The sequence below is a fragment of the Panicum virgatum genome, chromosome 3K (assembly GCF_016808335.1).
Source record: "Panicum virgatum strain AP13 chromosome 3K, P.virgatum_v5, whole genome shotgun sequence".
NCBI classification, from domain to species: Eukaryota; Viridiplantae; Streptophyta; class Magnoliopsida; order Poales; family Poaceae; genus Panicum; species Panicum virgatum.
Window position 1 is genome coordinate 6,156,148 of NC_053138.1, and position 20,167 is coordinate 6,176,314.

The 20,167-nt window shown below is 54.8% G+C and overlaps 1 protein-coding gene across 1 annotated transcript; it reads right to left on the minus strand.

The window, feature by feature from the left end:
- Window positions 1–14,363: 14,363 nt before the first annotated feature.
- On the minus strand, window positions 14,364–15,108 carry LOC120701067. The gene has a single exon (XM_039985237.1). The coding sequence runs from the start codon at window positions 15,049–15,051 to the stop codon at window positions 14,452–14,454; it is 600 nt and encodes a 199-aa protein (XP_039841171.1). The 5' UTR covers window positions 15,052–15,108; the 3' UTR covers window positions 14,364–14,451.
- Window positions 15,109–20,167: the final 5,059 nt, after the last annotated feature.

Below are 20,167 nucleotides of genomic sequence, written 5' to 3' on the forward strand. Positions count from 1 at the left end.
GTGGAACTTCACCGGCCTCAATGACTGCAGCAGGACCCAACGCGGAGAGGGGAGCGACCTGACCCAGGAGGCCTTGGAGGTTCTGGTGCGGAACGTGATGGGGGACGCCTTCATCCCGGAGAACTTGATCCTCCCACAGAGCATAGTCCCCCTTTGCGAGGACTCCGCGAGGGTGGCGGTGCTGGCAACCCTGCCGACTCTGGACGACGGGGGACTGGCCCCATGCCAGACCGGAGGCGATGCGAACCGCGGGCTCTGGATCCCTGGTGCATCCGGGGATCAGGCTACGCTGAGCGCTGCGGGGTCCGGCGCCTCCACGAAGGGGAAGCAGGCCGCGGCCAGCATCGCTGCCGCAGCCGGTTCCAACCGGGCACAGAGCAACTCCGGTGCATCGTCGGGAGACGCAGGCCGGCGCAGGCTACTCAGGGGCGACGGGACCCTGGTCTCAGAGCCCGCCGCGAAGCGCCAGAGGTCTTCTGAGGGCGCGGGCCAGGGTAGCTCCCGGGCCGCCGGCCCCCACGCATCCTCTGGGACAGCCGCACCACCATCATCGCCACCGAGGAATTCCTCCCGCCGGCAGCAAGAGCAGCAGCAGCAGCAGCAGCCGCAAGAGTAGCGGCAGCAGGCACGCGGGCGGCAACAGCGGCAACAGCAGCAACAGGTGCGACCCCGGGTTGCGCCCATGCCGCAGCCACAGGGACAGCAGCAGCGGGAGCAAGCCCGGGTTGCGCCTGCATCGCAGCTGCAAGGGCAGCAGCAGCAACAGCAGCAGCCGCAAGAGAAAAGGCCCGGGCTCCGGGGACGCTGGGTACCCGGTACTTCTGGGTTAGTGTCATCCTGCTCTCTTCCCTTGCGCCGGTGCTCTGTCTCTTTTTTTTTGAAGGCTTCTCTGCTTTGTTACCAGGGCTCCTCGCCCCAGCGGTTCTTCTACCCTCGCCGGCACATCGGCAGGTGCCCAGGCGGCGACGGCCTCGGCGTCGACAGCGACGGCGACAGCAGGTGCGGGACCCTCAGGTACGGCGAACTGCTGCTAGCTCCGTGGCGCATGACGTGATGCTGACTGGCGTGTCATTTTTAGACTCTGCAGCGCACAACGCGTCGGCGGCGGGGGCGCCGGTGCTGGGTGCAGCCTCACCAGACGCGGCGACGGTGGAGGCGCCGATACTGAACGCAGCCGCACCCAACTCAACGGCGGCGGAAACGCCGGTGCTGGGTGCTGCCGCACCCGATGCCGCGGCGGCTGAAATGCCGGCTCTGGACGCGGCGCCCCCCGATGCGGCGGCGGCGGAGGCGCCAGTGCTGGGTGCAGCCGCACCCGACACGGTGGCGGAGGTGCCGGTGCAGGGCGCAGCCGCACCTGACGTATCGGCGACGGGGGCGCCGGTACTAGGCACAGCCGCACCCGACGCGGCAGCGGCGGAGGCACCGGAGCTGGGCACGGCCGCGTCCGCCACGGCGGCAGCGGGGGCGCCGGAGCTGGGCACAGCCGCACCCGACGCGGTGGCAGCGGAGGCGCCGGAGACGAGTGCCGCAGCGGAAGCCCCCACCTCCAGCTCCGGTCCTGTTGCAGAGGAGGAGTTGGAGGTGGGCTTTGGCAGGCGGCTCCTACAGCTCCAACTCCCGGAGGAGGATGCGACTCCCCTTCCTCAGGTGCTGTTGTAGGTTCGGCGGTCGATCGAGGAGGCAACCTCCTCCGCCGAGGTGGCCTTCCGGCGGGAGTGGTCTGCTCTGGAGAGCGAGCGCCAGCGCCTCTCCGACTGGCACACCCGCCTGGAAGCGCACACGAAGGCTGAAGCCTCCCCGCGCTGCGGAAACTCGGTCAAAGCTCAAGGCGGACCAAGAGGCCTACCGAGCCAACCTTAGGAAGGTGTTTGACCGAGATTTCGCAGTGTCAAACCGAGAGAAATCCTTGGCGCAGCGGGAGCAGGACTTCACCCTGGAGGTTGTTGGCTTCGCTGCTCAGCGGTCCGACCTCGAAGCCCACCTTGCGGCTCGACAGTCCGAGCTGGAGACTCGCAGCGAGGACCTCGAGGTCCGGAGGCAGGAGCTCGACGTCTTCTCTGCGACTCTGCAGGGATGGCGTGAACAACTGCAGGAGAGAGCCCGCCAGCTGACTGCCGACGAGGCAGTTTTGGAGGAGGGCCGGAAATCCCTCGCCAAGCGGGAGGCCCACGCCACCGGCATAGAAAAGGAACTCGGGCGCCAGCGTGAGTCGCTCAAGAAGTTGAAGGACCGGGCGGAGGAGAGGGAGGCCGAGCTCGAGGAGAGGTCCCGCGGGCTCGAGGAAAGGTCCCGCGAGGTGGAGGTGGCCAAAGCGGCTCTGGACACCCGGGTGCGAGATGCGGTCCAGGAGGCGGTCCGGAAGCACCAGGAGGACCAGCGCGCGGGAGCCCAGCGGATCGCTGACTGGGCGACCGAAGCGAGCCTCGCACTGGTGCCATTTGGAATGAGCCCAATCCAGGTGGAGGAGCCGCCAGCTTCGATAGCTGACGCCCTCCCAGTGCTGAGCTCTGCTTCGGATAGGCTCCAGCGCCTGGGGCCGGTCCTTGCTGGACAGCTTGAAACCGAGGGCCGCGAGCTGATCCGGCTGGTGGCGGAGCACATCCTGGCCTGCCTCCGGAGCCACGACCAGACCATCTCGCTGGCGCCCGTGGTCGATGGCCCTGTAGCGGAGACGGAGGCCGCCGCTCGGGAGAGCGTGCAGGAGGTCGTTGACTTCGTCGCCGCCTACTTCAAGCGAGAGCCTGCAGACCCTTGAGCTGGGCATTGTATCTTTTTCCTTTTGCATTATGTAACAAACTTTGTACTAGCTGAAATTTTTGAAGTAGAAGAAACTTCAACTTAGCTGTTTGTCTGTTGTTGATTTGCGGTATGCAGCACCCCGGCGCCCTGGCCCCCTGGCGGATAGCTTCAGTTGATTGGACCTGTCTGCCACGTGAGCCGTAGGAGATACTCCGGACCTCCTTAGCATAGGGCTGCATAGCCTGTAAGACGAGCAAGCGCCTTGTTCCCTGTGTAGTATGCAGGACTACAGATAGAAGGATCAAGTTCGCTTATACAGTAGCAATGATACTGTAACTTAGCTTATTTGACGCATGCAGAATCCATTCATGATGTCTGGGACAAAGCGGATGCCCCGGGCCCCCTGGGAGAGAGACTCAGTTATTATGAGTCTGTCTACCATATAGACTAGATCCTATCTTGCATGAAAGCTTTGAAACGGATACTCGGACCCCCTGGTAGGTAGGCTCAATGGTTTGAGATTGACTACCACCAACCAGGCTTTAACCTGTGTACCACTTCAAAGTTATAGCTTAGTAGCAGACCCGCGGGGCTCAATCCTGACCAATCCCAGGCTGGTACCAGGTCCAGGGTTCTAGATGCGCAGGTCCAGGTAGTTCACTGCTTGCTACAGAGTGGTGGAGTGCGTAGGCTTAGGGTACGGAACCAGGCTAAGGCACTACGCTGGGCTCCGGACCGCTCCAGGAAACAGCACGATCTTTCCGGACCTGGCTTCATCGTCCCAGACTTTTCGCAGTAGTGAGTGAGGTCGCTTTGTTGCACTCGATCCTTTGAGATATAAGGCTGGACATGCTATATTGATCTTAGGAGGCCAATTGCTGAGCTGGAACGAGGTCCGGGCCCCTAATTACCCGGCTCCAGGTACTAGAGCACTCGTTGCAGGGTGGTGGAGTGTGTAGGCTTTTGGGTACGGAACCAGCTAAGCGGCTACACAGGGCTCCGGACCACCCCAGGAAACAAGCTCCCGCTCTCCAGAGTAGGTCCCTAGGGGCGCGGACCCCTCTCCAGCAGCAAGAGGGTCCGGATCTGTACAGCAGTCCAGCAGCTCAATGCAGATCTTAGTTGTAGCAACAAGAGTATAGATCCCCGCGGGGGTTAGAGAGGTAAAAACTTGAGAATCGGCATGCGAATTTAAATTTTGACACAAAGACAGAACTAGGAGAAATTATTTCCTTTGCAATCTTGTTGTACATGGCTTGCGCGATGGATGCCAGAGACCGGGTTTACGAGGTCGGACCTCTACCGTTCTGGGCCGCGCGTTAGCCGACGGTGCGATGGATGCCAGATGTTGGGTTTACGAGGGTGGCCCCCAACCGCTCTGGGCCACACGGTAACTCTATCTTATTACAAAGGAAAGGATTATTTTCCGGCTCTGCCTAGGTGTAGAACTTATGCAGATGCTCTATGTTTCATGGGTTGGGCAGCGGCACTCCATCTTCTGTGGCGAGGCGAACGCATCCGGGCCGGCATACCTCTGTAACCCTGAAGGGCCCCTCCCAGCTGGGGGAAAGTTTGTGGAGCCCTGCTCGGCTCAGGATCCGTCTGAGGACGAGGTCGCCAGCCCGGAGCTCACTGCCATGCACGAACCGTTGATTGTAGCGCCGGAGCGCCTGGTTGTAGCGTGCATTTCGGATTGCTGCTCGCCACCTTCGCTCATCAACGAAGTCCACATCGTCGCGCCGTAGCTATTCCTGCATGGATTCGTCAAAGGCCTGGACCCGTGGTGAGCCCAGGTGAATTTCTGGGGGAAGGCATGCTTCAGCCCCGTAGACCAGGAAGAACGGAATCTCCCCGGTGGCTCGGCTGGGTGTGGTCCGGTTGCCCCATAGTACGCATGGAAGCTCGTCAACCCATTTGGCACCATGCTTCTTCAAGCAGTTGTAGGTGCGGGTCTTGAGTCCCCTGAGGATCTCTGCATTCGCTCTCAACTTGTCCATTGCTGCGAGGATGTGCTACGGACGCGAAGCATAGCTGGATGCCAATGTCCTCACAGTACTCTTCGAAGAGTCTGCTTTTGAATTGGGTCCCGTTATCCGCGATGATGCGGCTTGGGATGCCAAATCTGCATACAATGGACCTGAGGAAGGCGACTGCTGCTTTCTTAGTGATATTCACCACAGGGGTAACTTCCGGCCACTTGGTGAACTTGTCGATGGCGACATAGAGGAACCGGTACCCGCCGACAGCCCGGGGGAATGGCCCCAGGATATCCACACCCCACACAGCGAATGGCCATGAGGGCGGAATCATCTGCAGAGCTTGAGCCGGGGTGTGTATTTGCTTTGCATGGAATTGGCATGCTTTGCAGGACCTTACCAGCTCAGCCGCATCCTGGAGTGCTGTTGGCCAGTAGAAGCCATGCCGAAAGGCCTTGCCAACAAGCGTGCGAGAGGAGGAATGACTTCCGCACTCGCCTCCATGGATCTCCGCGAGCAACTCGTGGCCCGCGAGCAACCGTTGGCGCCACAGCGGTAGAGATCCCCTTCTACCACCGCGTAGCGTTTAGCCAATCGGACTATGCGCTCAGCGGACACATCGTCATCAGGGAGGATGTTATCTTTCAGGTAGTCCCGGATCTCGGAGATCCATGCATTGGGAGCTCCCTGAGTAGGTGGGTGTGGCCCTGCGAGGTCACCAGGACCCTCAACAGGGCACACGGCCCAGGTTGGGCACCACAGGTGGAGTGCTGCTGGGACCGCTGGCTTTGAGGTGCTAGCTTGATCCCCTTCTCCCAGCTCGGCAGGCTGGGCGGTAGGTCTCAGCAGCCGTCTTTCGAAGACACCCTCGGGCACGGGTGCCCAGGTAGATGCTCTCGCAGAGAGATCATCTGCTGCTGAGTTGTGCTCGCGGGGAACATGTTGCAGTTCCAAGGTGTCGAAGTCCTTCTCGAGCTTCCTCACGTGTATGAGGTATGCCGCGAGCTGGGGATTGTTGCAGTTGCAATCCCCTCGGACCTGCTTGATGATTAGCTGGGAGTCCCCCTTCACCAGAAGCTGCCGGACCCCTAATGAGAGGGCTTGCGTCAGGCCAAAGATCAGAGCTTCGTACTCCGCCATGTTGTTGGTGGCCTTGAACTCAAGGTGCACCATGTACTTCAGCTGATCTCCGTTTGGGTCGATGAGGACCACACCAGGCCCGGCCCACTTCTCGCGGGCGGACCCGTCAAAGAAGAGTGTCCAGTGAGGCTCGGTGAAGACTGGTGTCCTGATTTCCGGCTCCGGGGGTCCAGCGTTGACGACCGGACCCCCAGGATTGCTTGGGGAAGGAGTCCACTCCGCTATGAAATCAGCCAGGATCTGGCTCTTGATTGCATGGCGTGGCTGGAAGTCCAGTTGGAACTCTGCCAGCTCTGCCGCCCACTTGGCGATATTGCCTGTGGCGTTGGAGTTGTGCAGGATCGCTCTTAACGGGTAAGAGGTCACTACGACAACTCGGTGTGCCTGAAAGTAGTGGCGCAGTTTCCTGGACGCAATAAGTATCGCATAGATAAGCTTATGCGTCTCAAGATACCTGGCCTTCGCCTCGTGGAGGACTTCACTGACGTAGTAAACTGGCTTTTGGACGGTCCGGACCCTGGTTACCGGGTCCGGCTCGCCCTTATACACCACATCAGGTCCTTGGGCCCCCAGTGGCTCTGGGTTCCCACTGGCACAAGGCTCGTCCGGACCCCCTTGTGCGGGGTCCGGGGCTTCAGGCAGAGGTGAGGCTGACGGGCCCCCGTGTCCGGGGTCCGGCTCACCATCTTTGGCTGGGGAGACGCTGGTGTCCCCCTGGCGAGCTTGCTCCGTCCTCTCGGCGACCAGCACCATGCTGACTGCCTCCGCAGACGCAGCAAGATACAGAAACAACGGCTCACCGGGCTCTGGAGCCACCAATACTGGCAGCGAGGTGAGGTGCTGCTTCAGCTCCTGGAAGGCCTGCTCAGCCTCTTCGGTCCAAGAAAATGGACCGGACCTCCTCAATAGTTTGAAGAAGGGGAGGGCCCTCTCAGCTAGCCTCGATATGAAGCGGCTAAGAGCAGCGAGAGATCCAGTGAGCTTCTGGACATCCTTGATGCGGCCAGGAGGCCTCATCGCTTCGATCGCCTTGATCTTGGCTGGGTTTGCCTCGATGCCTCGATGTGAGACCAGGAAACCCAGCAGCTTCCCTGCTGAGACGCTGAAGATGCACTTCTCGGGATTCAGCTTCGTGCGCGTGGCGCGGAGCCGGTCGAAGACGAGGGACAGGTCCTCCACTAGTGTTGACCCTACCTTAGTCTTGACCACAATGTCATCGACATAAACCTCAACAACATCTCTAATCAGATTACAGAAGGTTTTGTTCATAGCTCGTACAAACATGGGTAAGGCATTCCTTAGACCATACGGCATGACAATGTAGCAATAAAGCCCATCTACTGTTACAAAGGCAGTATGCTTCCTATCCTCTCTAGACATCTGAATCTGGTGGAAACCAGAGTATGCATCTAGGAAAGACAAAAGGTCACACCCGGAGGTGGAGTCCACGATCTGATCGATACGCGGAAGAGGATAGGGGTCTCTAGGACATGCCTTGTTGAGGCTGGTGTAGTCGATGCACATCCGAAGCTTCCCGTTGGCCTTTGGGACGACGACCGGATTGGCCAACCACTCGGGGTGGTGGACCTCCTCGATGAAGCCGGCATGTAGGAGCTTGTGGACTTCTTCGCGGATGAAGTTTTGTCGCTCCACGGACTGCTTCCGAGGCTTCTGGCGCACCGGCGTGGCGTCGGGGTAGATCCTCAGATTGTGCTCGATCACTTCCCTGGGGATCCCGGGCATCTGTGACGGTTCCCAGGCGAACACGTCGACATTTGCCCGGAGGAAAGCGATGAGCGTGTCTTCCTATTTCTCCTCCAGGTTATCCGCGATGCGGGTGGTCCTGGTGGAGTCCGCTCCAATCTGCACCGTCTTCACGGGAACATGGTCCGGATCGGACGGTTGGACCTTGGGAGCCTTTGCAGGCGCCTTGGGCTGCGAGGTGGACAGATCCTCCTCGAAACACGCAGCCTCTGTCGCCAGAGCATGCTGCCTCTCAACTGCAGCGACGGCAGCGGTGCGGTCGCCCTGCATGGTGAGGACTCCGGCAGGGGAAGGAATCTTCAAGACCAAATACCCATAATGAGCAATGGCCATGAAGCGGTAGAGCGCCGGCCGGCCAATGATGGCGTTGAACGGGAGGTTTACTTCCGCAACATCGAACATAACGCTCTCTGTGCGGAAGTTCTCCTCGGTCTCGAATGTGACCGGCAGTGTGATGCTCCCCAGAGGGAACACCGGGTGTGGGCCCACTCCAGAGAATGGGCGAGAGGGAGTCAGCTTGGACTCCGGTGCGGCGCCGCCTTCGGGACCCCCGGCTTCACCGAGAGGACCTCCCGGCGAAGGGTCTTCACGTCCCGTCGGGAGACAAGCTCCCAGCTTCCGTCGTACATTACGTACAACTTCTTGCGGCGGTCGCCGTTGTCGGAATCGGAGTCGTCGTCATGGTAGACGCCCTTCAGCTCTCGAGCGGGGGATTGGTACCCCAGCTCCTTCTCCCCAGCGGCGGCCCCGCTGTCGGAGGCCTTCTCCTTGCCGGCCCGCTGGCGAGGAGGAGGTGAGCCGTCTTTGGAGGACTGCTCACGCCGCCCACTGACCCGCTTCGCGAGCTTCTGGATCTCGCGGCAGTCAGCGGCGCTATGGCGTGCGGTGGGATGCACTGGGCATGAACCTCCGCTCCCACCTTGCGGGCGAGGGCGTTTGCCATGTGCATTTTGGCCCCCAGCCGCTGCTGCCGCAGCCGGCGCCGCCGCTGGTGCCGCCGCTGCAACGACTGGTCCACCAGATTGCAGTTCCCCGCGATTCCGGTTCTTGTTCTTCTTCTTCTTGCCACGGCCCTGAGCGGTAGCACTGGAGCCGCCAGCCTTGGCGTCTCCGCTTTGGGGGGCTGAGTGCCATGCACGACCCTCAGCGGCCCTGGCACACTTGTCTGCCAGGGAGAAAAGCGTAGTGACGCTTTCCACCTCGTGCGTCGCCAGCTTCTCGAGCATCTTCTCGTCACGTACCCCCTGGCGGAAAGCAGTGATAATAGATGCATCTGAGATACGAGGAATGGTACCCCGTACCTTGGTGAAGCGCGAGATGAAGGCCTGGAGCGTTTCTCCGGGTTTTTGCCTCACGGCGTGGAGGTGTGCCTCCACACCATGCTGCTGGTACGCACTGGCGAAGTTCGCTGTGAACCTCGCACAGAGCTCTTCCCAGGACTGGATCGTCCCAGGTGTGAGGTTCATGAGCCAGGTCCGGGCTGGCCCAGACAAGGCTACATGAAAGTAGCTTGCCATGACGGCGCCGTTACTACCAGCCGATGTGATGGCAGTAACGTACACCTGCAGGAACTCCGACGGGTTAGTGGTACCGTCGTACTTTTCAGGCAGGTGGGGGCGGAACTTGGATGGCCATGCCACTGCTCGGAGGTGGTCCGCCAGCGCAGCGTAGTCCACCCCAGCAACTGGTGCGCCTGGCTGTATCCGGGCGTTCACCGGGGGCTTGGGTGCCACCACATCCAAGTCGGCGTTGAGGTTACGGCCCTCAATGTTAAGACGGCGCTCTCGCGCCCTCTCAACGGAGACGCGGGCATCCTCTCCCGCGCGCCGGCGGTTGAGCTCCGCCCACAGGTCTTCTGTTCGTGCACCCCTCACGGTAGGGGAGCGCACGGATGCCGACGCACCGCCCTGACGCTGGTGGTAAGGTACCACCTCGTTGCCGGGCGGAGGTCGTTGCCCAGTCCTTGCAGAACTGGGGGAGGCCTGAGCCAGGTGGAGGAGACGGTCAACGTCGTCCCGCCACTGCTTCAGGGCGTCTGGCGAGGCTGCCTCAGCCGGGGGGTTGCAAAGCAACTCCCTAGCCGCTGCCAGCGCTCCGCCGCTCGCAGCTTGTGAGGGGGCCCTTGATGGGCGCCCTGACTCTTGCCGGCGAGCAGCGCGCGCTGCCCGCCGACGGTGGCTGCTCCGCAGGCACAGTTGTCCCTGGAGCAGGGACACGAGGGGCGTGTGGCGTGGAGGACGCCACACCCTCCGTCATCTCTACGTCGTCCACACGAACCATGGGGACGAAGAGGAGATGAACTGCAACCAGCTAAGCCCCCTACCTGGCGCGCCAAATGTCGTGGTGCTGCAACCACGGCCGGGTGGCGGAAGGCACCTGCCCTAGCCCCGAGGGTGTGTACTCGGGGGTTAGCTAGTCCCAGTTAGATTTCACTCAAGAACACGATGAACACAGCAAGATTTAGAGTGGTTCGGGCCGCCGGAGCGTAATACCCTACGTCCACTGTGTGTTGTATTGCCTTTCCCCGAGAGCGAGCGAGCTCACCAGGGCTGGTGTGTGTGTGTGGAGAGCTTTCCGTCTGTCGTGCGCAGCGAGCGCCTCCCTTTTATATCTCAAGGGAGGCGCTTACATGGCTGTTGGGTCCCCGACAAGTGGACCCAACGGTGTAGTATAGACTAACGTACTGTTCATACATCATGGCGTCGCAGGCAGCGGGGATCTCTCTTTTGTAGTCCCTTGCCTGCTCCTGGTGTCCCTTGTTCATCATGTCCAGGCGCCGTCTTGTCGGGACAATGCCAGACGTAGCTAGTGGCATCACCTGCCACGTAGCTGAACGGCTGTGTAGGGAGCGGCGTAGGCGGCATGATGGAAAAGTGTCGTGCCGTCGAGTCCATTTAATGCCGCAGACGGGCTCTGCGCGGGCGCGGCACAGGCGGCTGCACTGTGCACCTTGGTAATACGCGGTGCATAGCGAGGCCTGACAAAAGCTGTCTCGCATACCGCGGCGGCAGAGCACGCCTTGTCTACTTGCATTAAATGCAGTGGCCGCGCGAGCCTTCCAGCGGAAGGCTCGCGCTCGAGCCCGTGCCCTCGGGCCACGTGGCGGCCCCGGACCCCTATGCGGGAAAAGGGGGGTCCGGGCGGGCGCAGGAGGTCCCGGACCCCTATGGGGGTCCGAGGTCCCGGCCGCCAGCTCGGGTCTTCCCTTGCTTAGAGGCACATGGCGTCTCCGGACCCATCCCAGGCGGGGAGCGGGTCCGGGGCCGTTGGCCTAGTGAGGGAAGAGCCTGGCCCGTGGGGCCTGGCTACTCTGTCCTTACGCGTAGTTACGGATAACTACGCGGGTCCTGCCTTGCTGCGGTAAGAGTGGGTATCCCTGCTACAGGGTACCGACAAGTTTTAGCGTAAGTTATAAGTTAACTTATTCTTTTCGTGTTTAATAACATTTTGTAAATAAGTTGTGTTTTATAAATCTTGAGTTTCTAAGTTTCTAGGCTACACGTTATAAAGTTATATGAGTTACAATTTGCTACTGGAAAAAAAATTCTTCAAAACATATGCAAGTGTGATATAGTTTTATTCGCTTCGTCGCGCAGAACATGCCGGTGCAAACGAAATGAAAAATGGATACACCAATCAAAAGTTATTGCAATTTTAAATAAATGATTTGCTTTTTTCTAGCTCTATCAGCCTAACGGCACAGCAGCTAATTAATACTTTCCTAGATGGGAAATGTTGTTTTGATCAGGCTTTTTTATTTTTTTTCCTAGTAAGGAAAATATTGCTTGTCGGAAATCGACCTCGAGTTACCAGACTCGAGGCCGACCTCGAATTAGCAGCCCTGTAAAATCAACGATGGCTCGCACGTTCACTCAGCTTGGATGCCCAGATACACTTTTCAGGCTCCCATCTGCTGCACATCCCAACGGTTCCATGCATAGCATCGAATCATGACTAAATTGATTAGTTTAGTACTGTCAATATGATGCAATAGTACTTCCTAACTGCACTCATATTTAAAACCTGGTGCGATAACACCTACATATTGCATCAAAAATCAATGCTAACGCAACAAAATTTGTTCGATGCAACAATTTCTACCTATTGCATCCTGGGTACAAAATCGATGCGATAGGCCATACCTATTGCATCAACATGAATTACTATTACATCAAATGCCTTCTCGATGCAATAATGTCCACCTATCGCACCAGATTTGCTAAATTGATGCAATAGCACCCACCTATTGCATCAAATTTGGGTTTGACGCAAGGCAAGGCAAAGCGATGCGATAGGGTCAAAAATTAGTAGTGTCCCCCTAGCTTTATTGTTGATTTTCTAGCAAACGATGTAACAACTCTCTCCCAAAAAAAAAGCTCTACCGCTTGGTTTGTCAAAAAAAAGTGTCGGGGAGTTTCGTCATTAGTACTTGATGAACATGTTATTACTACTAGTAATTAAGGTTTATTGGAGGAAACAGTGAGAGAATTCATACAAACGTACGGCAAGACCGAACCAAAAAAAAAAAAGACAGAGCCTTGAAGAGGCTCTTCTCTTGGTGCCCCTTGCCTGTTCATCGCCAGGCATTTTCTCGTCCTTGAAGGGTGGTGGGTAGGGGCGACCGCACGTGTCCCCGGGAGGGGCTCATCCCATTGCATTCTATAAATACTCCCAAGTCGCCAGGCTTGTAGCTATCCCCAGCCAGTCTCACACCCGCCATTAGTGAGAGCAAGAGTCCCAGCTGAGCGCTGAGCCATGGCGAAGATCGTCGAGAGCGTTTTGCTCCTGTTGGCCATCGCCGCCGCCACGGGCGTCCCCGCCTCCACGGGCGTCCCCGGCGCCGCCACGGGCGTCCCCGGCGCCACGGGCGTCCCCACCGCAGCCACCGGCGTCCCCACCGCCACCGGCGCCCCCGCCACCGCCACCGGCATCCCCACCGCCGCCACGGGCGTCCCCGCCACCGCCACTGGCGTCCCCGGCGCCGGCACGGGCGTCCCCGCCGCCGCTCCGGGCATCTCCACGGCGGGCGTCCCCGCCGCTCCGGGCTTCTCCGCGGCGGGCGTCTCCACGGCCGGCGTCACCTCTGCCTACGACATCCTGGTGCAGCACCAGCTCCCTCTGGGGATTCTCCCCGAGGGAGTTACGTCGTACACGCTCAACGGAGATAGCTTCGAGGTTCATTTCGGTGGCGAGTGCCGAGTGCGCCGGGGCGGCTACGACATATACTACTCCGACACCATCACCGGTGAGCTGACGCCGGGGGCCATCCACGGCCTCCGCGGCGTCAGTGTCACCATACCCAGTGGCGGATCCACGATTTGCCCTTTGGGGGTGCTCATCTCCCTTTTTCTTCCTCCAGCCCTCCTTTCTTCTTCCTCCCTCTTTTCTTTCCCCTTCTTCTCCCTCCTTCTTGCCTCTACTTTCCATAGAGTTTCTGGGGTAGGGGGGCTTGAGCCCCCCTGCCCCCACACTAGATCCGCCCCTGACCATACCGATCGTTGACGTCAGCATCACGGGCGACCACGTCACATTCACTGCCGGCGTGGTGAAGAAGTCGTTCCCCTCGGATTCACTCGCTCACAGCCCCAGCTGTGAGTGAGCGGCGGCTAAGGGCTGTGAGCGGAGATCTGCGAGTGAGCAGCGTGCGAGTACCAAGGATGGGAGCTCCGTGAGGACCATAACTGTAATGGAGAATGGATAAATAAAATAAAGTGTTTGCTTAAGTTTCCCTTCTTTGCGGCCCTACGTCGTCGGAGCTCCGGCGAACTCGCCCGCGGCTCTACCTTTTTCCCCTCCACTCCCCATCCCCCACCCTGTGTTGACCTCTGTGACGACCAGTCAAGGTGCAGCTTTCCTGGGAGGGGGTGAAAGGCTCCGTACAGGACGACCGGATTGACCTCAGCTGGCCTCTGTGTTTTGACTGGATTGACCTCTCACTCCCTTTCCTCATGTCGCTCTCCTCCAACAAGAAGCTTTTAGCTAGCTCATACATTTCTTTAATCCATGAATAATACTCATACCAAATTCAGGAGCCAGGCGCTTGATTCCGCGCTCAGCTCGCTCAAGGTCCAAGGCACTCCCTCTCTCAGCTACAGGAACAAAAAATATTGTACTACCTTTGTCCAAAAAAGAACGTAACTACGAGTTGTGTGCCAACAAAGTGATTTATATTTGACTAACTTTTAAAAAAAATATTTATATTTATGATTTTAAATTAATTTATTATGAAAGTACATTTCGTACTCGATCTAGTGGTGTTTGTTCCATATCATAAATGTTGATATCTTTTTATTTGTAATTGATCAACTTAAGATTCTAAAATATGATCCTATGCTATGATTGTATTTTTTTCTAGGTAGTACCCACTTCCTCTTCACTGTGCGCACGAGCTACGTTGGCTCAATTGTTGGAGATGGACTAAGTGGTAAGAGCTAGTTACTGCGGCGCGGGGGTGCGCAGTGCGCCACATGCGTGCGCGAGCTATTTGCCCCCGTCGTCGCTCTCGCTGCCGCTGCTCCTTGTTTGGCTAGCGGCTAGCTCCGTGTATAGGCACTGTGCGTGCGCTCGGCCGCTCCCGGCCACGGTGCACATGGATCGCGCCAGCAGGCACGCCGGTGAGTGGAGACGAACGGACGGGTGACACACAAACACACAACAAAGAGAGAGGGTAAAGCATGGTGACGAGACGAACCAAGAGCTTATGAGCTAACCATTATGGATGCCCTAACGGCGGCTTGTATCTGAGATTGACATCCTTCACAAAAGTTCCTCTTACTCTCTACTTCGAGCTCCCAGATTGAAATATAAATCCATCTCCAAATTTTCCCGATCAGGCCTGATCGGGAAATAGCCTCGCCAGACCGCGGCCACCGGGAGGCGATCTCCGAGCTGATCTAACGAACATGAAGCAGAACATCGTGAACGCCACGGCCGGGAGCTTCCCGGCCACCAGGCCGACGAGCACGATGGCGACGTGAACGAGAGCAGGAAATCGGCCTCCTGCTTTGCCCCTGTCCTTCCTGAGCTCAGGCGGCGCATCGATTCCCATCGCCCCGGCGGCATCGATCCCGACGGCCCTGCCACCGCGGCGAGAATCCAGAGGCTCCGGGTCTTCGGCAACGGCGTCCGCGACGTCGTTGCGTTGGCTTGCCATGCCACGGCGAGAAGATTCCGAGAATTCCGACGCCCCGTTGTCGCGGAAAGAGCCCGGAGAATCCGGCTCCTTGCGCCTCCGCCCCTGCGGACCCCTGAACATCTTCTGGTCAGAGACAGCAACATCAGCAGGCAGCAGCTTTGCCACCACCGTCACCGCCGCTGGGTTGGTGTACACTGCAGGTCTTCTAACCAGGTTGTAGACATGCTCAATCTTGTCCACCTTCTGCACGCTCACCTCACCGTCGGCAAGAAAACGATTCTTGTTGCGAAACATGGTGTGTGTTTTGTGGTTTGTCGCAAGAGAGGAGGCTAGCACTAGCAGGATGAATTGTTGAGCTTGCTTGCCTTCCATGGTGCTGGTGGTGGTCTCCATTTATAGGCCCTGTGGGGGTTTGTACTATTCATTGTGATATTAGTGAGAATTAAAGGTAGATGCAGTATTACTTTTACTTTTTTTTTCATATCTTGACTTTGGTTACTAGATGCAGTAGGTTTAAATTAGCTTGACAATTGGCATTGTAGTGGAGCCTCCAAAGGTCCAGCTAGTCTGAACTGTGAACACATTAGCATCCTTAACTTCCAACCACATACTCGAAAGTGAAAAGGCTTGTGCATTTCTCCAATGCAAGGCAGGTAGCTTCATGGAAAGGGAGAGTTCAAGGGTGAATAATCTAGCTTACCCTTCTCTGTCTCTGAAGTCTGAACAGTCCAAGGACCATGTAATAGTTAGAAGTTAATTAGATATCCATATGTGCATGTTCGATATGTTTCTGTGAAGATCTAATTTTTGGATCTGCTGGTCGATCGGGACAGGTAAGGTACCATACATAGTGCACCCGCGAATTCATTTATACAGATGTACTACATCACAAGAGAGATTGTAGCAGATTGTGTAGCTTGACTTTGTTCAAAAAAAAAAAGCAGATTGTGTAGCTTGACATCAGGTTTCTCAGATTTACTCAAGGCTTAGCTCCAAAATCGCACTACTCACCTATTTGGTTTGTCACATGACCTGCGACCTTAAGTAGGACCATGGGGATCATGTTTGCTATTTCTTCAGTTTCTTTCATCATATCCATTTCATGGAACACAAAACATTGCTGAACAAAATTTAAATTCAGTGCCTCCCCTCTTTTCCCCTACAACTTTGTCAGGTGATCAGCCATACAACATCGCCAACTTACAGAATATCTGCAAGCAAACCGTGTTGGTGTCAATTGGCAAAAGGAAAAAATCCAATTAAGTGCAAAGACGATGTCGATATTAATGGAGACCTAACTTTACTCTAGTAGGTAGATTAATTAATCACGAAACCTTCTTGTTCCGTATCGGACACGAGTATACGCAAAATCTCAGATTCTTGTTAGTGGAGCTCTAACCCTTATTATCTGACAAGTGTGCATGCTAATATCAGGTGCTAACACTTTCTGACGGCAACACGCAAACTCTGCCAAGACTCGAATGATGTCGAATCTACCTGAGAATAGACCATGTTTGCCAATTTTCCATTGCCGGCTTGCCAAAATAGATGAACGCTATGCACAATCACATTGATCTAATCACCTGCGCGTCACACTGGCAACTTATCTTCTCAGCATCATGTTCTTTAAACTGTTCTGTTTCTACTTTCCAGTGCATGAGCAACTAGTGTGCTGCTCTTGCTACTACCATTGACTCTAAATAACATTTTTTCAGACCATTCGGCATTTCAAGTAAAGCCTAAATCAGCAAAAAGAGGGTTAGCAACAGAGTAGATATTTCCCAGATGACGACATGCAGATAATAAATATAAAGGATCGGACGATGAGCAAGGGACAGGAAGGTGCCTAGAAAGTACACAAGAGTTGGGTGGAATAATCCAGATTCCTTTGTAGAAATTGATTGAAAGTTCTTGATTCCTGCATCAAAAGGAAGTTCCACCAAGTGGAGAAATTGATACATCAGCATGAAATTGGTCTTGGTTAAGCATGTAAGTTTTTCTGGAGAAGCACCTGAAGCATGCTCCTGCACTCTTCAGTGAGCTAGATGTCTTTCAGGGATTCAGGTTTTTAGTTAATTAAAATTTAAATTTTTAATCAACCATAAAAGGAAATCCCCCTCAGACAACTAAATCATTAATATGTATTGTAGTAGTATGCATGTCTTGTCTTGTAAAAAAATTACAAGTGCAAGACTATATGCTTGTGAGAAACACACTATTACAGAGGCTGAAACATCAGGGGCCACACCCTCATGGGAGTCTTTTTGCCAGCTCTGTCTCAGTAAAAAAAAAAGAGAGGAAAAGGAAATTTACTTCTACAGAAAAGGTCATCATCTTGAAGAGGCCGATACTTGTATCGTCATCTAGCATTTTTCGATACAGGAAATTTTATTGATCAAGGTGGTCATGAATTCTCAATTGCTGATGATTTGTAATATTTTTTCCACTCTATTTTACTAGGAAAGGAAATTGTGTTCTGGTGATATGTTGCTTATGCGGCTCCACATTGCTCCAATGTCAAATTAGCACAAAGGCATATCATCGATCATTGGTTGTGAGAAGCATCAGGTTCGCTCTAGACTCCAAAATGCAAGACTTGGACTCGCAACAGTCTAGCCTGCATCTCCCAAATTAAACAAGGAAAACACTAGGGAAAATATAGATACATAGTGAATCATATATAGCATGGGCATGCTGCAGCTGTAGGGAGAATCAGCATTCTGGCTTTTGTAGGAAGATATGTTGGTGGCACTTTAAAAAAAAGGCTCTGATCTTCGACAGATTGGCCATGCATGGTTGATTCTTCCTAGAAAATTACTGGCAGTTTTAGATGGTCACTGTTGGCGGCCTAGTATGATTCTTGCTAAATCTCCATGTTCATATACAAAAAGAAAATTTCAAAGGTAGTCAAGTGAAGTCATGATGGTAATATTTTTGTATTTCAATTACTTCTCATCTCTCTTCCTCCTTCACTTACACACGGACCCACCATCAGTTTCATCTCTGTAAGGATCGATGGACCAAGAGGGGGGGTGAATTGGGCCTTTTTCAAACTTCTAAAGCAATAAAACAACCTTAACCTATGCAAGGCTAGTAAGGCTCAATTCACCAACCGGCTAAACAAAGCAAACTACACAAGCTAACAAAGATATGAAACTAAGCAAGGTAGAGCTAAGCTATGATCTCTAGGGTCAAGCACATGAAAGAAAGCATGAAAGTAAGTGCTTGAAATGAAAGAGAGTGCAAGAGACAACCGGATTTTTCCCGTGGTGTCGATGTGTTGGCACACACCCCTAATCCACGTTGTGACACTCACTAAGAGTCTTGTCACCTCCCATGTCACCGAGACTTGGGCGCTCACTAAGAGTCTCCGTTCACCATCCCGGCGTGGTGGAGCTCAAGCCACGTACAATCTTCTTCTCCGGGCTCCCACAATCCTTGGCAAGCTCCGCGAGAAACACTTCGATCACCAAGATCGTCTAGGTGCTGCCAAACACCAAGAGTAACAAGTTCCTAAGCCTTCACTTGACCTACACTCAGTTGGCCCTAGCTCAAGCACACTTGCTACACTTGCAATGGATAAGTTCTTCAAGGTTGAAACACAAACTAAGCACTAGATCTTCTCTCTTTTGCTCAAAGCTCTATCTCTTCTTCTCAAGGGTGGCCTCAGGTTTTCAAGGTGTCAAAGGCAACTGAAATGAACTAGGGGGTACCCTTATATAGAGTGGAGGAGGTCACATAGCCGTTGGAGGTTTTCTGCAGAAAAACCGTGACCACCGGAAGAACCGACGGTATAGAAAATATAGGCATCGGTTCAACCGGTCTCTCTGTGTCAAAGAAGTAGCCGTTGAAGTTCTGACACAGTATCTACGCTTGTGTCATTACACCGGTGCATGCTCCGTAGGGGCATCGGTTCAACCGGTGCTGAAGAGGTTCGCTAATCAACTCAAACAAGCGTTCTGGAACAAAGTACATCCAATGCACCGGTGCTTTGATTCTGAACCGTCGGTTCAACCGGTGCTGAAGAGAAGTTGGAGTTCACCAAACATGCTCTATGGAACAAAAGACTTTCATTGCACCGGTGCTTTGATTCTGAACCGTCGGTTCAACCGGTGCTGAAAAGATGTTGAAGTCCACCAAAACATGCTCTCTGGAACAAAGGACTTTCATTGCACCGGTGCTTATCTTCTTGACCATCGGTTCAACCGGTGCTTTACTTGATATCTGCCTTCATCCAGAGAAGATGGACCGACAGGGCATCGGTCCTTCCGCCATGCATCGGATGCTCCGATGCTTGTTCACCGGTTCAACCGGTGCTACTGATTTTCTTTGTTTTTAGCTGTTTTGACTTGGATTCGAATGTGACTTTGATTGTTTCTTCTTCCAAGAGTTGTGTTGACTTCTATTGACCATCTTTTGCTGTTTTTGAGTGAGTGTGTAATATGTCTAGGGCCAACTCAAGTTTGATCAAGCTACTAACTCATGAACCCCTCTTAATAGTGCGATCACTACAAAACTATAAAACCTATACTAACCTAAGTGTCCTTCTCAACCTTGTGACACTTAGGACTAGAAAGATCCTTAGCCTTGACAAATATAAGTTAAAAGCCGAGATCGCCTTTTTGAATGACCGAAATTGAGGGGCCTCTTTTGACATATGACCAAATGAGCGATAATGATCTATTAAGCTGCACAAACTCATTAGTCACAATAATGGTTGTCATTAATCACCGAAACATACCTTGAGTGCCTAGATGCTTACAATCTCCCCCTTTTTGGTGATTGATGACAACACAAACATAAATAACGAGAGAGCGAGAAAGATAAAGCAGGAAAAACACGAGCAAACCAAAAGCAGGACCAAAGAGCTCAACGGCTCAAACGAAATCCATAGATATGTCTCAAAGAGCGGCATACTCAAGCGACAAATGTACATATCCATGAATTAACACCAAATGTGATACAAAGAATCAAAGTCCTGATAACTACGAGCTCTCTCTCTAGCTCTACCCTCCCCCTAACTCTCTACCCTCCCCCTAACACCTCTCCCCCTTTGGCAACAAAGCACCAAAAAAGGAAGGCGATCTAATCCAGAGCTGGAGAAGGCGGGGTCTTCCGGCTGGGTCCGGTGGAGAAACGAGCGGCGGAGTCGTCGACGTCGTCGTCCGTCCAGTCGTCGTCGACTGAAGAAGACTTCTGCTCGACCGGAGTCGTCGGAGCAGCAGAAGTAGCTGGAGTAGCGGTAGAAGCTGGCGCGGCGACGATCGTGGAGTCCGTCGGAGGAGCAGACATGACGGGAGTCAGGTCTGGCTGAGTGGGGCGCACGACAGACGGACGGAGCACCTCGGGCTGAGAAGGAGAGTCGAACGTGAGTGACTGAGCCGAGGGGTGCTGGAGCTGGTGTAGGATC

Coding starts and splice junctions, on each gene's coding strand:
- LOC120701067 (XM_039985237.1), bottom strand. CDS start 15,051: ATGTTTCGCAACAAGAATCGTTTTCTTGCCGACGGTGAGGTGAGCGTG.